The 18,498-nt window shown below is 41.3% G+C and overlaps 1 protein-coding gene across 1 annotated transcript; it reads right to left on the reverse strand.

Moving 5' to 3' along the window:
• Positions 1–12,993: 12,993 nt before the first annotated feature.
• Positions 12,994–17,179, reverse strand: snapc1b (small nuclear RNA activating complex, polypeptide 1b). The gene is made up of 10 exons (XM_030772676.1): positions 17,049–17,179; positions 16,630–16,789; positions 16,306–16,446; positions 15,295–15,405; positions 14,488–14,646; positions 14,246–14,311; positions 13,949–14,011; positions 13,595–13,733; positions 13,418–13,492; positions 12,994–13,244 (listed from the first exon to the last, which is right to left on the reverse strand). The coding sequence occupies exons 1-10, from the start codon at positions 17,177–17,179 to the stop codon at positions 13,198–13,200; spliced, it is 1,092 nt and encodes a 363-aa protein (XP_030628536.1). The 3' UTR covers positions 12,994–13,197.
• Between the last annotated feature and the right edge of the window lie 1,319 nt (positions 17,180–18,498).

Here is an 18,498-nt window from a genome sequence, read left to right on the forward strand (position 1 = left end):
GAGGAGTGAGGGAGTTATATCTTCTTCTTTTCTCACTCCCCCAAAGACATACCCCCCTCTCATCTCTCTCTCTCTCTTTCTTTCGCACACACACGCGCACACACATTCACACACAGATACACATCACCTATATTTACATTTTTAATTTTGAAAACACATTTTTGGAATGATATGCACATAAGTATTAGCTTGGTGCTATTTCAAAGTTTGTAACACACACACACACACACACACACACACACACACACACAATGTGTCGGTTGGGAGTATGAAGTCGCCTCCTGAATGACCCAGCAAGAAGGACTGGGTTCTATTCTTTCGCTCCATAATCCTGCACTTATATTCTTCAGCACTAAAAATGTGGATTCCTCTCACACGACTCTCTCTGTTCTTATCCTCTTCCTCTCTGTGTCTTTCAGAGGACAGGTTCCCTTAAGTCGTTTCTCGTCAGCTTCGTTCTCCTAAGCGACTGTCCTTAAATCAGAATTCCTGCAGTCAATCTGCTTTCTGTCTTAAATTCAATTTCAATTTCTCTCTTCTCACTGTTTCACAGTTTTCCTCCCTCCATTTCCTCTCACCAGTCTCTTGTAATATGTTCTAATACGGTCTCCTCCGCTAACATCTTACTCTTTTCCCAGACTCAAACACAGGAAGTTGGCATTCTCAGACTCTCAGGGCTGCCCCCCATGATACGGTAGCTGTGGGTGTGACTCTCTTCCTGTGTTGAGAGCTCCTTGACCAGACGGCGGGTCACAAAGTTTCTGAATACTTATTGTAGAGATGTTTCTGGGGCTCTGCTGCAATCCAGAGAGACTCAAACCATTTTTCTCCCTCATCTTCATGAATAGTATGTCCTACCCAACATCCTCTGCTTGTGGCCTGTTTGCTCATAAAAGCCTGTATACCAGACTCTGTTTATTCTCCCTTCCATCCTGCCAGCCCCTAAACTGTTGAAAGCAACGTTTCTCAAAGATGAGGTGTCAGGGAGAAGACAACGCAGAACAGTTTTGGGAGGTCAAATAGATGGGATAGGAGTGTTTCTCGGATTAGGCCATGCGAGAGTGTGGGCACACACACTTCTCACTGATTGAAATTGCTCCTGTAGTTTTCTATGACTACATCATCAGGCTCTTATCGGGACCATCTGCACCCTCCCACTGCATTTTCAAGACTGTACTACCATAAAGAACTACTATAAATATACACGATTAGATTTACTGTCTATGAAAAAGTAACGTGACTCTCTGTGTGATGAACACGAAAGGCAGTCAACAACTTCTGATGCAAATGACTGTGTGCAGGTTGCAGACCACTGACCTTCTGCACACAAAGAATCCATAACATGTAAGCATGGCACTTAACACTGAGGATAACAAGATTAGCCAAATAACTGGGCCATTAGACTCTGAAAGCTTACCAACCAGATACAAATGCTGGTGATATGCTTTGATTTATTTATAAAAAAAAAAAAAAAAAAAAGTTACAAAGAGCAGCTTCTCTTTTCTCTCAAAAGTTTCAGTAACAGTCCGAGGAAAGGAGACACTTTGGTGTAACTCAGTGTTGGTGAAACAATGAGAGAGAGAGAGAGAGAGACAGACAGACAGACAGACAAACAGACAGACAGACGACTGACAGGCAGACAGATAGACAGGCAGACAGATAGACAGACAGACAGATGAAGGGTGGTGGCTATGTGTCTGTTTATTAATCCTTGGGCTTTTGATGGGGCAGTGAGGGGGACTGTATCACACCGCCCAGTCAGCCTTGCCTGAGAGAGCAGTGCTGTCTAGTAGCTTTATCTGTAATGTCACTCTCCTCAAGCCAACTGCCTGATGGAATATCAACATTTTCTGTGTTAAACCGCTTCCAACAGCAGAAGGTTGTGGATTTGAAAATACTTGCTCACAGACAGAGTTGTAGGATTGCTAGTGAGGTTTCTATTGGCTAGTGAGGTTTGTGATTGGATAGTGTAATCTGTGCCAGTGAGGTCTGTACATTTGACACAAAGTCTTTGTGTTGTCAGCACTGTCAGAGAGAGATCAGCAACAGCAGCAAAAATACTATATTCTAAGACCATTAGTGAGTTGGACAGACTAAAATATTTTGGAAAAGATATTAAGACAAAATATGGCAAATGGTAGAAAGACCAGTGTAATGAGAGAAGACAGCAAATTGGACAGCAAGAATGAGAGGGTGAGTTGAAACACAAATCCAGAGGTGTAAAACTCATTCAATAGGCCCGTTCTTTTCAAATGTGTCCATGGAGATGCCATTGGTCAGAAATAGACCAACCCGTGACAGCCATATCCTCCTCAGATGAATGACTCACCCACAAAGAAATCATTCAAAGTTTTAATGGTGAGAAATAGCCTGAGGCCTGTTTGTGAACTTTACAAAAGTCACAATCTCATAAACAAAGCCAGAGCCAAGTTTTCACACAACCTACAATCATAACTGGAAGACCGAAATATGCTTCGCGTGTCACTTTGGAGAGAGATGAGGTTTTAGTTAAGACTGTCACATGACTCCATGGAGGCTAACCAGATCTTACATTTCAGTCAATATCTATTAGTTATACTGTATATCTATAGTATGTTCTAGTTTGAGGAAACAAAGATAGGCCACAATCATTTGAAGTCTTTTAAGCCTAAAAAAAACTATGAGGATAGAATGAATGACAAATCAATAATCACAAGAACCAAAGAAATAGCACTTCTCTTTGCCAGTGTGCCAGCAGTGTACCAGCAACTGCTCCACCCAATCCCTGTCTGACCTGTACCAGCAACTGCTCCACCCAATCCCTGTCCGACCTGTACCTAAGTGCTCCACAAAATCCCACTCCAACCTGTACCAGCACCTGCTCCACACAACACTGCTCCCTCTGTCACCAGCCCAGGGAAACAGAGGCCTGGGAGAACTCAGGGAGTGTAATTCAGGAGCAGAAGTCTTGGCAGAGACTGCAGTTTCATTACCTTATTTCACCCTGTCCCTGAAAAACTAGTGAGGCCACCAACATCGAAAGGTCAGCAACTTTCAGGGCTGACATTGGCCTATTCATATAATCTAATGGCAAATTCTTTGTGCCAAGAAGCTTGTTTTCCAGACCAGAGGTATTGGCTATGTACTGTTACAACACATAAAGTTCGTAAACAACTCAAAAGGGACAAACTTGTAGACTTTAACCGCACTGCAGAATGTGCTGAAACAGAACAACATCTACACGATGGACCACAGAAGCTTGGGCAGTGTTTAGCAAATGACTGACAAACCTGAGCAGATACCAAACAACCAATGGAAATCTTTTGTACTTGCTAACCCAAAATGATTTGTCTCCTCTTAAAATTGAGTGCGGAAATAAACTTGTGCAGCAGTTCTTTACCAAATGTACAATCTGTAAAAGCTGACACATCAAACGACCAACAGATCCAGAGACCATCACCCTGGATTTAATCTCACACAGTAAAAAGTCAGACTTTTGGCCATAAACATGCAAGATGCTGCATTTTGAAGATTTACATCTGTGTGTCCTAAAATACTTAGATATAGAGGATCCTACAGCATAAACCTAGTAAACCACCAGTTTACTGGCCTTAATTACATTTCTTACAAAGTTTGCAATGAGATCATTTAATATTGATTTCTGTGATGTTGAATGCCTATACTAAATTAGCTGCAGCAAACAAGGGTGCAGTGTTTTGGAAAACATAAGAATTTTATTCATTGATGTTTCAGTAGAAATGTGTTGTTGCAAAGTCACAGTCTTTCAATGTCTGTGGAGACACACTGAAATCACTGTCTATAACACACAGTTTATACAAGGATTCAGGCGGAAAGATCTGGTGGTACAGAACTGACATCTCAAAACACATCAGCATCATCAGTACAGAAATGTCGCACATCAAGCTTAAGATCAGTGAAAACAACATATCTACAAGAAAGACTAATTCGTCTGAATAGTGAGTTACCTGCAAGCCCCCCTTTTGTCATAAAGGTGGAAAAACACCTTGTGTGATTACTGAGTGACCTGTCTAAGCAGAAATCTGGAATTTACAGAATATTTGGAATATACAAAATATATGGAATATACTAAACACACAAATGCCATCCTGCCCTGGTGAACAGTTCCTTCAGCAAAAAAGAAAAAAATCAAAAAGGCTTCCTGAACGAATGACCATGCTACAAAACTTTTTTCTCTTTATCTCACACACGCTCTCATAAACAAGCATAAAACCTGACATTTTCTCATATTTCACTGATTTCAAATAGCTGCTTCTATATTTAATGTGACATGGAATGAGGGACAACATTAGAGTATTCCTGAGAGAATTGTGGGTAAAACCTAATTTATTTAGAGTCCCTACATAAAATAGCAGGTGCTATGTGAGCTGGCTAAAAAAAGGGTCTGATTCCCTAACCCAGAGCTGTGCTGTGACACAGGGCAGGAAACTGACTCTAAACTGACTCTAACATGCTTGACTCTGTGCCTGAATGAAAGGACAAAGGAGATGGAGCAGTCTGTAGCTGCACAGTCAAATGCTCTGTGACAACTCTGTGGAGATGATCTTATAGTGCTGTCACCTACTACATATGAACTACGGATCTGGGCCTTGGCAGTTAAATAAAATACACTAGAAACTAACATAGTGTTATTTCAGTCAGGAAGACAGATGTAAATTATTATCCCAGGCAGTACAGTCCAACACTAACATTACACGTACCATCACCAGACAATTCATAACATAAAAAAAACAAAACAAAGAGAATCTGGCTGACAATTTGGACAAGGCAATTGGATTGACTTGACTGTCTGCATATGTATACACATATATTAACTACTTGACTTGGAACAAACACATACAACATATGTACCAAACAAATAAAGACACACACACACACACACACACACACATTTTATCCCCCACTCTGGGGTTGGGTAGTCAAGCACATAACTTACATAATGCAGTGAAAGTAGGACATTTGCAAAACACAGTACATAGCAACAGTAATTATGCCACAGTATTCATGGATTTCTTTCTTTTTCTGTCTCAATCTGTTACTAAAACACAACACAACTGATATAACATAATTGCAAACAAACGCTAGAGCCTTTCCACTCTGCTGATAACAGTGAACTAAAGATGAATGAGGGTGGAATTAAAGACCATTTGGCTATAGAGCAAATAAAGGTGGAACAGCTTTTGTATGAAATAAATAGCTTCTAAATAAGAAAGTACCATAAGTATTAAATGTGTGGCAAAGGTGTGCTATGGCCTGGTCTCCCTGCAGTGTCTCAGGATCACTGCTGAACAATCATCTGCTTCAATGTTTGTTTGTTTGTTTACTAGTTTTAACAAAAATCTGGCAGGAGAAATGAAAAACAGACCTAAAACTATCACACAGACAGTCAAGTAATGCATTAAAGAGGACAGAGGTTGGATAGGGCTCGCACCAGTTAAACTGGGATGATGGGGAAACTGTTGATAAACCTGGTCTACAGTGCACTGACAAATGACGACAGTAAGAACTAAGAAAAGTGAGTGAGGTACCAGAGCGCTTTCTGGGGACGTAGACCTAACCCTTTCGTGAACAGAGAACAGTTAAAAAAACAGACTGCTTAAGAACTAGGTAATAACATGATTTTAGAGTGATACTGTAACTGCTTTGTAAGCATTTTTAGACATCGGTTTACTTATAACATCTACGATCAACAATGAAATGTACTTGGAAGCCCTGATGGGCAGTTATTTAGCTGTGTAAGGTTTAGCTGTGTGTGGTCAGTCTAAGAAAATATGCGGGTCTGAAATGGTGCAGGGAATTATCTGCATTTGCCGCAATTTGAGCGATTGCCCTTTAATCATCTGTGTGTGCGTGCGTGTGTGTGTGTGTGAGAGAGAGAGAGAGAGAGAGAGAGATCGAATCTACAAAATGTCACAGAGGAACTATAGGGTGAACAGCAATTTCCAGACATTGTGAAGTTTGAATATATGCCCCCCCCGGTCCACAGTACACCAACCAACATCTTCAATCTAAAAAAACGTTCCTTTCAGATTTCCTAACGATATCAACTGTATTGATTCGAGCGATGCGCCTTTATACAATCTAAATTCCTTTTGGGGTTTGAAGCCCAATTAGTGCGTGAGGAAAGCAACGGATTCCGGTGTGTCAACATGCTGTAGTAATTGGAATGGGCGATTCTAAAGAGACTATAATCATCTCGGACATTCCAATTCCAATTTCCGAGAATTTAACTTTCAGGTCCAGTTGTCCACATGCGACATTTAGGCTATCTCTTTTTAAACGTCTACATCGTTAAAACTTCCCGGATCGACAACACAGCAATCACAAAATCAACAAAAAACTGAAAACACACTTTACGGCGCCCATGAATGCGGTACGAACATGTATTGAACAACACTAGTTATGCATCGTCATCATCACTATGCGCTGGCATGGAACACAAAGCAACATCGGTCGATTTTGGCTCAGCAATAAACCAGATAACGGAATGACAGTAGGATGCGCACTCGCACTCCATTGCAGGGCGCCATCGCCGCATGACCAGTCAAATACCTTCAACAACAGCATTGGGATGTCTTCCCTTGTCACTGCCCGTAACTTGCCCATTCTTTTGAAAACATCCGCTGTACTAAGTGGCTTGATTGCGCTGTACTCACTATCTGATCCCATGGTTAAGCCGTATAGATGTAGCAGGTCGGACGTCTGAAATGCAGACAAACGCTCTCCTAGTTATTTTTACGTTTCTCTGTTATTCATGTCTTCGCTACCATCCATTCGCCGAGTTACTGAAAGCGTATGATCGTCGCCTGGCAGAAGATCAGGTCTCGACTCGTATAGTCCACTGTGTTGGATCGCAACACCAGCACCTGCCACAGCCAGGGTTCGCTTGTCCCGCTCTCCTAGCGCGTGGCAACTGCGCCCAACTGGGATCTAAAAATGATACCCAGTGCGCCCCCTGCCTCCCCAACATATTCGTCACTCTTTCTAAAAACTGTCCCGCCCGTTTTGCCACTATACACCAGGCTACAGCATTTTCAATTTCTATTTGACAGAATACGTTCATCATAAAACATCGGTATTGGTATGAATATACGGCTTTGTGGCAACATGTCAGTAACAGGACATTTGCTGGCCAAAGGTGACATTTCACATCTTTCTGAAATGCAAATATAAACTCACCAAATAGAGATATGAGTCCTTCAGCGGTCCCACAGAGCTTGGATTGTAAGTGAAATACAGTCATAGGATGGCTGAGGCGCACGAGGATGTGAAGATAAATAGGTCATCTTAATGACTGCTGAATCCTTGAGCTGCTATCCCCCACTCTCCCTTGTCGCTTGCCCCTGACATGGTGACATGCTTGCATCTCCTCGGGGTAAAGACATGAGCAGCCAGTTTGGATGGTCAGTCAAAAAATCCCATGAACTGGAAAAGTGTGTAGATGCCACTCTAACATCTCAAGTACCTCTTCAGCCAACCCCAAGTCCCCTTTTTGTTACACGCCAATCCAAACTCCTCTTACTGTTACACAACAACTCAAACTCGTCTTACTGTTACACAACAACTCAAACTCCTCTTACTGTTACACAACAACTCAAACTCCTCTTACTGTTACACAACAACTCAAACTCCTCTTACTGTTACACAACAAATCAAACTCCTCTTACTGTTGTACCCCCACCCGAACTCCTCTTACCTTTACACACCAGTCCTGATTCCCTTCACTGTTTCATGCCAATCCTAATTCCCTTCACTGTTTCATGCCAGTCCTAATTCCCTTCACTGTTTCATGCCAATCCTAATTCCCTTCACTGTTACACATCAACCCATACTCCCCTCACTGTTACACACCAACCCATACTCCCCTCACTGTTACACACCAACCCATACTCCCCTCACTGTTACACACCAACCCATACTCCCCTCACTGTTACACACCAACCCATACTCCCCTCACTGTTACACACCAACCCATACTCCCCTCACTGTTACACGCAGTAGGTGATTTGTTATTTATTTATTTGTTTAACGGGGGGATGGCCCAGTGGTCATTGACACTATTCTATAGAGTACAGAAGGGGGTGGCAAGTTAACAAGGGGGATGCATTGTGGTCTTTTTCCTAATGAGGGGGACGGCATCCCCCCTCATTCCCCCACAAATCACCTACTGGTTGCACGCCAACACAAACTCTTCTTACTGTTACATGGGGTTTGATAAAGATCAGAACTCAGCTAGACAGCTCATATCCACTATTGACCAAGTTCTCTGTGTAGAATAAGCCTGTTATCCAGGAGAGTATTAACATATTAGGCCCTCTGTGGTCTAATTAATCGCTCTACTATAATGTTTCAAATTTAATATGATATGGGGTACAGAAGTAGGGCCAGTGATTTTGCCTGGGGGAAATTATTTCCAATATAATATTACTATAACACACTCTCATAGCAGGAGGGATTATTACAGAGCAATTCACCATGAGGGAGTATCACAATGACGTTTACATTTTCACACAACAAATCTTGATAAAGGAAACCTAAGACATAACTAACATCTCTGCTTTAACTAAATATACTGGGCTTTCACATAACTTCTCTTTTTTACTGGTGTCTTAGGGTCAGTAGTCATTTAAAAAAAATCCAATCCAATGTCAGTAATCAACACCATGTCCACATATGAAGTGTGTCTGAAAAGATTGTGTGTGAGGGTACAAATTCAATAACCCTTTTCCCCTAATGATTAATCAATAACCCTTTCCCCCTAATGACTAATAACTTTTTCATATGACATTTTTTGTGTCAGTTTTAAATGAAAGTGTTCACATGCATTTTGATGCTTTTTTCTAGAAGCACAAACCTCAAGCCATTGTCACAGCTCCTAGTGGCGACACTATATTAAACATAAAGCCCTATTTGTGAAAGACAAAAAAATGAAAAAATCAGGGCACAAACAGAATAAAGATATGGCTGAGGAACAAATAAACACTCCAGAAGTAGACTAATTTAAGTTGATCTTTTTTTTATTACTATTATTTTGCAAAAACGAGGAAGCATTTCCTCCATACTCAAAACGACCATATTAAAGTGTATGATGAGAACTATAAAACCAAATGAAAAGAAAAGAAAATCAGTAAAGATAAAACAGATCCGTACAACAGACACTGATAAGAGTATCCCTCTGTGGTCTTCATCCTCCATTTACTGCTTTGGACAGCACTCTCTGTCTCTCTGAATTATTCAAACAGATCACATGAGAACAGCATGAGCGGTATCAGAAAATCAAACCCCAACACTGCGAATAGATTAATTTATGCCAATAATGAATTGTGCCAATAACAAACCCAAATTTATGAATAATCTTTAAACTGGCTTCAAAAAGCCCAGCCTGTGCCACTTATGCCAGTCCTCACGGTCCTCACAGTGACCATACCGAAGGAGTTTTACAGTAACCACAGTGACCATACTGAAGGAGTTTTACAGTAAGCACAGTGACCATACTGAAGGAGTTGTACAGTAACCACAGTGACCATACTGAAGGAGTTTTACAGTAAGCAGTGACCATACTGAAGGAGTTTTACAGTAACCACAGTGACCATCCTGAAGGAGTTTTACAGTAACCACAGTGACCATACTGAAGGAGTTTTACAGTAAGCAGTGACCATACTGAAGGAGTTTTACAGTAACCACAGTGACCATACTGAAGGAGTTTTACTGTAACCACAGTGACCATACTGAAGGAGTTTTACAGTAACCACAGTGACCATACTGAAGGAGTTTTACAGTAAGCAGTGACCATACTGAAGGAGTTTTACAGTAACCACAGTGACCATACTGAAGGAGTTTTACAGTAAGCAGTGACCATACTGAAGGAGTTTTACAGTAACCACAGTGACCATACTGAAGGAGTTTTACTGTAACCACAGTGACCATACTGAAGGAGTTTTACAGTAACCACAGTGACCATACTGAAGGAGTTTTACAGTAAGCAGTGACCATACTGAAGGAGTTTTACAGTAACCACAGTGACCATACTGAAGGAGTTTTACTGTAACCACAGTGACCATACTGAAGGAGTTTTACAGTAACCACAGTGACCATACTGAAGGAGTTTTACAGTAAGCAGTGACCATACTGAAGGAGTTTTACAGTAACCACAGTGACCATACTGAAGGAGTTTTACAGTAAGCAGTGACCATACTGAAGGAGTTTTACAGTAACCACAGTGACCATACTGAAGGAGTTGTACAGTAACCACAGTGACCATCCTGAAGGAGTTTTACAGTAACCACAGTGACCATCCTGAAGGAGTTTTACAGTAACCACAGTGACCATACTGAAGGAGTTTTACAGTAAGCAGTGACCATACTGAAGGAGTTTTACTGTAACCACAGTGACCATACTGAAGGAGTTTTACTGTAACCAGTGACCATACTGAAGGAGTTTTACAGTAACCACAGTGACCATACTGAAGGAGTTTTACAGTAAGCAGTGACCATACTGAAGGAGTTTTACAGTAACCACAGTGACCATACTGAAGGAGTTGTACAGTAACCACAGTGACCATACTGAAGGAGTTTTACAGTAAGCAGTGACCATACTGAAGGAGTTTTACAGTAACCACAGTGACCATACTGAAGGAGTTTTACAGTAAGCAGTGACCATACTGAAGGAGTTTTACAGTAACCACAGTGACCATCCTGAAGGAGTTTTACAGTAACCACAGTGACCATACTGAAGGAGTTTTACAGTAAGCAGTGACCATACTGAAGGAGTTTTACAGTAACCACAGTGACCATACTGAAGGAGTTGTACAGTAACCACAGTGACCATACTGAAGGAGTTTTACAGTAACCACAGTGACCATCCTGAAGGAGTTGTACAGTAACCACAGTGACCATACTGAAGGAGTTTTACAGTAAGCAGTGACCATACTGAAGGAGTTGTACAGTAAGCAGTGACCATACTGAAGGAGTTTTACAGTAAGCAGTGACCATACTGAAGGAGTTTTACAGTAACCACAGTGACCATACTGAAGGAGTTTTACAGTAACCACAGTGACCATACTGAAGGAGTTTTACAGTAAGCAGTGACCATCCTGAAGGAGTTTTACAGTAACCACAGTGACCATACTGAAGGAGTTTTACAGTAAGCAGTGACCATACTGAAGGAGTTTTACAGTAACCACAGTGACCATACTGAAGGAGTTTTACTGTAACCACAGTGACCATACTGAAGGAGTTTTACAGTAACCACAGTGACCATACTGAAGGAGTTTTACAGTAAGCAGTGACCATACTGAAGGAGTTTTACAGTAACCACAGTGACCATACTGAAGGAGTTTTACAGTAACCACAGTGACCATACTGAAGGAGTTTTACAGTAAGCAGTGACCATACTGAAGGAGTTTTACAGTAACCACAGTGACCATACTGAAGGAGTTGTACAGTAACCACAGTGACCATCCTGAAGGAGTTTTACAGTAACCACAGTGACCATCCTGAAGGAGTTTTACAGTAACCACAGTGACCATCCTGAAGGAGTTTTACAGTAAGCAGTGACCATACTGAAGGAGTTTTACTGTAACCACAGTGACCATACTGAAGGAGTTTTACTGTAACCAGTGACCATACTGAAGGAGTTTTACAGTAACCACAGTGACCATACTGAAGGAGTTTTACAGTAAGCAGTGACCATACTGAAGGAGTTTTACAGTAACCACAGTGACCATACTGAAGGAGTTGTACAGTAACCACAGTGACCATACTGAAGGAGTTTTACAGTAAGCAGTGACCATACTGAAGGAGTTTTACTGTAACCAGTGACCATACTGTGGTCTTATCCAGTTTTAGGATTGCACTGGTAGACTATTACATCTCAGGACTGTGATATTGAATGGACGGATGCCAACTGACTGACTAATGACTGTTCAGTATGTGGTTTGTAACAGCGTTGTTTTGTGGTTTTGAGAAACGTACTGTGGGTAGAACAATGGTAAAGAAAATCAACTCATCTGTAATAATGAATGTCCAACTGACAGGTTTTTAAAAATGGATGGAAGATAAATGCTATCTGTTGAAGAGCGCAGAGCAGTGTTAAAAAAGTGTAAGTGTAAGTGAATGGATGAAAGAGTGGATGGAGGTGTAAGGGGTGAAAGAGTGTCTGTATTAGGGTGTATGGATATAGGGCATGTTAATGGTATCAACTGTAATAACACATTTACTGATTAATAAATGTTGCTCCACTGATAACATGAAAGCATGGATGGGTAGAATGTTACCAAGTGTATACACAGAGCAAAACATATTTTAAAAAGGTGTTAAACCTAAATGGGGGAAAGAGAGAATGGAGAGCAGGAGAGATACAGGGAGGGAAATAGAGAGAAGAGGCTATTGAGTAGGTTTTGCAGTGGAAAGTAACTGGAGCATTATAATGTACAGCACTATATTGCTAGCAGGGGTTATTGTGACATCATTGCTGCAGGTGACTGATTACTGAGAAAATCTCATTTTTTTCACATAGCAACACTGTAAATCTATAGGATTATTTTCATTGAATAACAGCCATGCAAAAACTGTATGGGCTACCACTTAGAAATGTTATTGTGACCAACTCCAGCATTGCCTTGAGGTAGATTTCAACTTCAGTGATGGAAGATGAGATGACGAAATGAAGATGATAATACGAAATGAAAAAATAATGTGAAAAAAAATGCCAGGTTGCTCTTTTAAAACAACTTTTTTCTCTTTAAACATGCAAACTCTTCAGCATTTCAGTCAAACAGATTTTACTTAAAGAGCACAGTAAACCTTAGAACACTCAAGACTGGATCTACAGTATCCGTTTTTTTTTTGTTTGTTTTTTCGCTCTCCCTTCAAGAAGATTCACATCAGCTTTATGGAGACATGTTTGAAGCTCTACCAATAAAATAAAAGTTTAAAAATGATCCAAGAATCACTGATTAAGTTTAGCTTCTGGTATTCATAAAATCCAATCCTTTTGGCATTTTTGACCATCCTTGAAAACAGGGAGTCAGACAGAGAGTCTTTCTGTCACATGTCCCAGGATGTGGATTATCACCTATCTCATGTGACCACCTGGAGGATAAAGGATTGGTGCAAAGCGTCCAAACAAAAGGAGAGTCCATCCAGTCAGACAGCGCCTGTCCAATCAGACTGGGTCTGTTCAGGCCTCGCTTTCCACTTTCCATGCAAATTTTCTTTTTTTCTTCTCTGGAAGAGGGGAGATGAAGAAATACAACCATAATTACACACAGTAATTATTATACAGTTGTACACATCATTATATCTAACAATATAATTAGATAAAATCAACCAATAGATCAGCCATGGCAGTAGGTGCTGGGATTGGTCTATTTATATCAGCACCGCCTCTTTTCCTCTACCTTCTGTCCTCTCGTCCTCGACAGCACTCAGACGCCAGAGCCGGGTCATCTTCAGCACTTCCTCTTTCACATTTCCTGTTGGAGACACCAGAGGGTGTCAGATAATTGTGGGAATACATTGTGGTTTGGAATTTTCTTTCAGAAAGGGGACGTTTTGGGGGGGAAGGACTGACATACCCTGAGCCATGAGGCGCGTTTTGGTGCGCTCTTTTAGAGACAGGGCTCTTCTCTTGAATCCTGAAGTCCTGTGTGTGGACTCTGCATCACTGGTCGCCGTCACCATCTCTGCTTGGCGGTGGCGGCGAGATTTGGAAGCCTGTTCCACCAAAAACCCACAGTCATGAAAACTTGTCATGATCTCTTTTGCCTGACATTAACCATCTGATTAGACAGACTAACTAACTACACAACTACAGTGTGATTTGTGATCTTGTAGGTTTGTGAAGTTTTGTAAATTGTGTGTGTGTGTGTGTGTGTGTGTGTGTGTGTGTGTGTTTGTGTGTGTCTGTAATAGAGAGACATTCTACACACCTCTACCAATTGTCCATAGGACTTTGATTTGATAGATGCCAGAAGCTGCGCCCTGCGGGAACTCTGTGATGAGGAGGAGATAGATGTTACGACTTTCCATACCAACATCTTCTGTTTGACCATAATCCACTACTAAAAGCAACACCACTGACGGTTTCTATCTTTATCAGGCTAACTTCACATGACTGAAGAGTCATACCTGTATTGTCTGAATCAGCGTCACATACAACTATCTGATGAAACCATTTTCATAGATACAGTTGCAACGCATTAGTATCAGGTTATAGGATATCTCACCTCTTCTACCTTAGAGTTTCTCTCACTAGTGCTTCTCTCCACAGCAGTATTGCAATTTTCATTTTCCTAGAAGAAAGAAGAAAGAACACATGGTTAAATGTACAGAGTGGGGAAATCAATGCACACAAAAAGAACAGACATTAGTTAAATGGCCAACAAAAACAGATGAAATGTCACTCTTTTTCTTTCTCTCCCTCACGCGCACACACACACACACACACGCACACACAGTCAGTTCTTACCATGTGGTTCTTCTGCCAGCTGTGGAAAGAAAGCATGGCATTACGGAGTCTAGGGGCCAGATTCTGACGGATCAAGGCCAGATCAGAACTGGACTGTCCTGACGCAGCAGAGATGCCCATCTTCAGTCTCTCATAGTGCTCATGAACATTAGCCAACTCCTGTTTTGTGAGGGCGAGAGAAAGACAAACATTCTTTATACATGGCTCTACATGGCTTTACATGCTTTTTGGCAACCGAGCCTTTTCCTACCGCTCTCCCTTCCTCTGGAATGGTTTACCTACAGAAGTTAGGGAGGCAAACTCTCTCAATACCTTTAAAACGAGACTAAAGACTTATCTATTTTCTCAAACTTATGCATAATATAATTTTGATTTGACTTTGTTATAGACATGTAAAGCCCTTTGAGACTATAAATAGTGATATTGGGCTCTAAATAAACTTATTATTATTATTATTATTATTATTTATACAGATACAGTCTGAGAGAACACCCTTAATAGGACTCCCAAGTGAAAAGATTTGACTACATCGGGAGGAATCAGATTTGACTTTATTGAGAGGAATAAGATTTGACTATACTGAACGGGATTGGATTTGATTTTATATTACATTTACATTTATTCATTTAGCTGACATTTTGTATCCAAAGTGACTTCCAAGACTTCACTGGGAGGAATCAGATTTGTTTCTACTATCACTTATGACTTAATCATTGTGTGCATATCCAGTATGGCTCAAACAGTTATCCCTGTGCACCAGATCTGGCCCCAGCCCTATTTCTGCAGTTACATGCACCCTTCCCTCACCTCCAGCATTTCAGCACTGATGAGCTCCTGAGGCCTGGATGGCCGGTCAATGAACTCCTCACACATTTTCTGCTCAGACTCCTCCTGCTTCCTCCTCACCCTGAAGTACAACTGCACAGCATAGACACACCACCACAGGTAATGAAGGCTGAGGGATAATACTGGAAACATACAGACTACAAAAGCTGATGTAGGTTATGTACTATGGTAATGGTATTAAGGAATGATGGGAAATGTGTGCTGGAATGTGATCATGCAAACAGATCATACATCCTATATGTAATCACAGTAACTCATAAAGTCCCCATTTATTTCATGGGGATGCTGTTCAGTGGGGCAGTTAGCTGAAAAATACCCCAAGCAAGCTGATCTCTGCTCCTCTATCTCTGGCCCCATGTAGCAAATTGTGAGGTCTGATTGGGGCAGACTGTATAACATGCATATTTCTGGGATAATTACATATGCACAGAGGCTGATGGGTAGGGCTGTGGTTCAGTGGATTTGGGCTCCATTCCAGAACCTGGGGGGTTACAGGGTCTAATTCTTGTTATGTTATCTGGGGACCAGAGAACTGCTGGTTCTAAAGTTTCTCTTCCACTGGATGTCACTACAGTACCCTTAAGCAAATGACTTCAGCCAAAGTCACAAAACAGATTATATAATGTCCATGTGTGCGTTACCCCTAACCCCAGCACTGCAGGGCTGGATGAGAATCAGGTGTGCTCAGTGACCCTTAATAGGTTAAATTAATTATAATGTAAGAAAAAGGGGTTATAAAGCGTAGGTAAGGATAGTTGATGATTGTGTAATACAAATAGAGGATCGTTAGACATGTAGGTTACATTACCATTGTACTACATTGTTACAATTACCATCGGTACTAAAAACGAAGTCCATCGAAGTACTTTAAAAGAAGCATTTAAAAGTCACACAGCTGTAATGTTGGTTGAAAACATCTTGTTGTGTGTGATAATGGATGCATGCTAATCTCTGTACAGATGTAGTTCATACTGGCTTGGGCATGGCGGTGAAGTAGAACGCTTTCTCAGCCAAGAGCTTCCTCAGGACATAGACTACATCATAGTGCTGCGCATCCGCTGCATCCTGCTGGAACCTCTTCACGTGCTCCCAGTCACTCAACGCCAGCCAAATCTAGACGACAAGGGTATGAGAAAGTAACATATAGAGGAAACTTACAGAAAGTGCAACAGAATCCGAGCAGCTGGCTGTTATAAGTCCATATCTGCTGAATTTAAAACTGAATAACACCACAATAATGCATAGAAGAGAAAACATTATACTAGTACGACGCGTAACATAGCTGTATCTCCATACCTTTTCTTTCGGTGTGGCTAGCTGGGAGTGATACAGACCGTACAGAAGGTAAAGACCTCCGACTCGGATCTGGAAGGTATACGGTGGGAAAAAATAGGGCGCCGCGGTGGTGAAGACCAAACGACTAAACGTGCTCTTTTCGTACGGTTCCAATTTACCACTGCAGAATCAATAAGAACAGACGCGTGACTTCAGACAGCGTTACTATGGGACACAATAACAGTATTATAAGAAGTGTGAGCAAAGACATCACATTCAGGCTACAACCTGGAGAAATGGGAAACACTGGGCAGTAGAATTATATACCTAACAGCAAATAACATTTGGATACTAAAGTTACCGCTGGCTTCTGGACTCCAAATACAAAAACGCTGCACGAGCTGTAGCGATCGATTTAACAAGCTGCAGATCTCACTTACTTAAAGATGATAGGAAAGTTCATGCCTCTCCATATGGTCAAAAACTCTTCGAATCGCACTGACGCTGTGTCCTGAAAGCGACTTAATATTTCTTCGATGTCGGTTTTTAACGGCCTTTTAAAGTGATCCATGGTTATTTATCCATTAAAATAATAACATATAATTCCTGGTAAAACCGCAAGAGAAGGTTAGAGGGAAATAGAGCTGCGAGCCACTGAAAAAAGGAAGTACGCACGAGATTCAAGCGGTGTCTCGCGACAGCAGCGTTGTATCTCCGCCGAAACCATGCAGTTTCTGTAAAAGGTTCTTTAATAATTCTGTAGCCCCAAATGTGTGAACTCCAACAGAAGAAAAATGTTTTAGTCCTAGGAATATTCTACACAGCCCCTCTTATTGTCCTGCTATAAAGCGGCTATAAACAACCAACGAGCGAGAGATCGACAAGGTTTGCCCACTCTGGCGTAATACTGGCAGGTACTCTTAGCGACACCCGGTGGTGGTCCTCCAAACGATTAACGCATTAGTACAATGGGACAATGTCCTGTTAACTGTGCCAAGCAGCCCTTTCAAATACTGTCGACATCCAGCCTGTTTTCCCTTTCGTCTCATTTTTTACTCTTTAAGTTACACTGAACATAGTGTATTCTGTTCTTGTTCAGTGTCTTCTTCTTCTTCTTCTTTTTCTTCTTCTCCTTCTCCTTCTTCTCCTTCTTCTTCCTCTTCTTCTTCTTTGTATTTGTGTGTGTGTGTTTGTGTGTTGTGTAATAAATGGACAGTAATACCTTTGCTATCTGTTTTCCACTTCCTTTGCCATAATCTATTACAGTAGTTGTAATAAATAACTTAATGAGATCTCCTCTCTTGTGTTCCCTTCTCTCTGTCTTCATTGTGTCCTAATCCCTGAACTTCACAACTCTGCTTGCTATTTGTCCACATACTCATTCCGTTTTTCACCAACATGAGCAGGGATCCAACCCCTCCCTGTCTCCGTCGCCTTAATAGCATTGTGTGAGTTTCTAGTTCATTTACAACTGGTAGTGACTGGTATTATATCTAAAAAACTTTCACTCTTAAAGGTTTTACTTGTTCTCCTCTCTGGGCTCTTGGTCTGCTCTCTGGGCTCTCATAGAATAGTGATTAACTTAACAGAGTAAATGAATAATCTGTCCACTAATGCATGGCATAGGTTATGCTCTCACTAGCCTCGTGGATAAGTATGTCAGTACACCCACAACAACAAGCAAAAACCATACAACCACTGCTATGTATTATCTGACAACCATGAAAAAATTACATTTCACATATTATGGCAAAGAATTTCTGGCCTTACCACAAAGAGGTCCACCTACGGTTCTCAACACATTTGACGTGTCTGATTCACCGTGTAAACATGAATCAACAGCCAAGGGTCGTGCTTTACACAGTACTCTGCCATGCTTGCACAAACTAG

This window comes from Chanos chanos, chromosome 4, assembly GCF_902362185.1.
Source record: "Chanos chanos chromosome 4, fChaCha1.1, whole genome shotgun sequence".
Classification (NCBI taxonomy): Eukaryota; Metazoa; Chordata; class Actinopteri; order Gonorynchiformes; family Chanidae; genus Chanos; species Chanos chanos.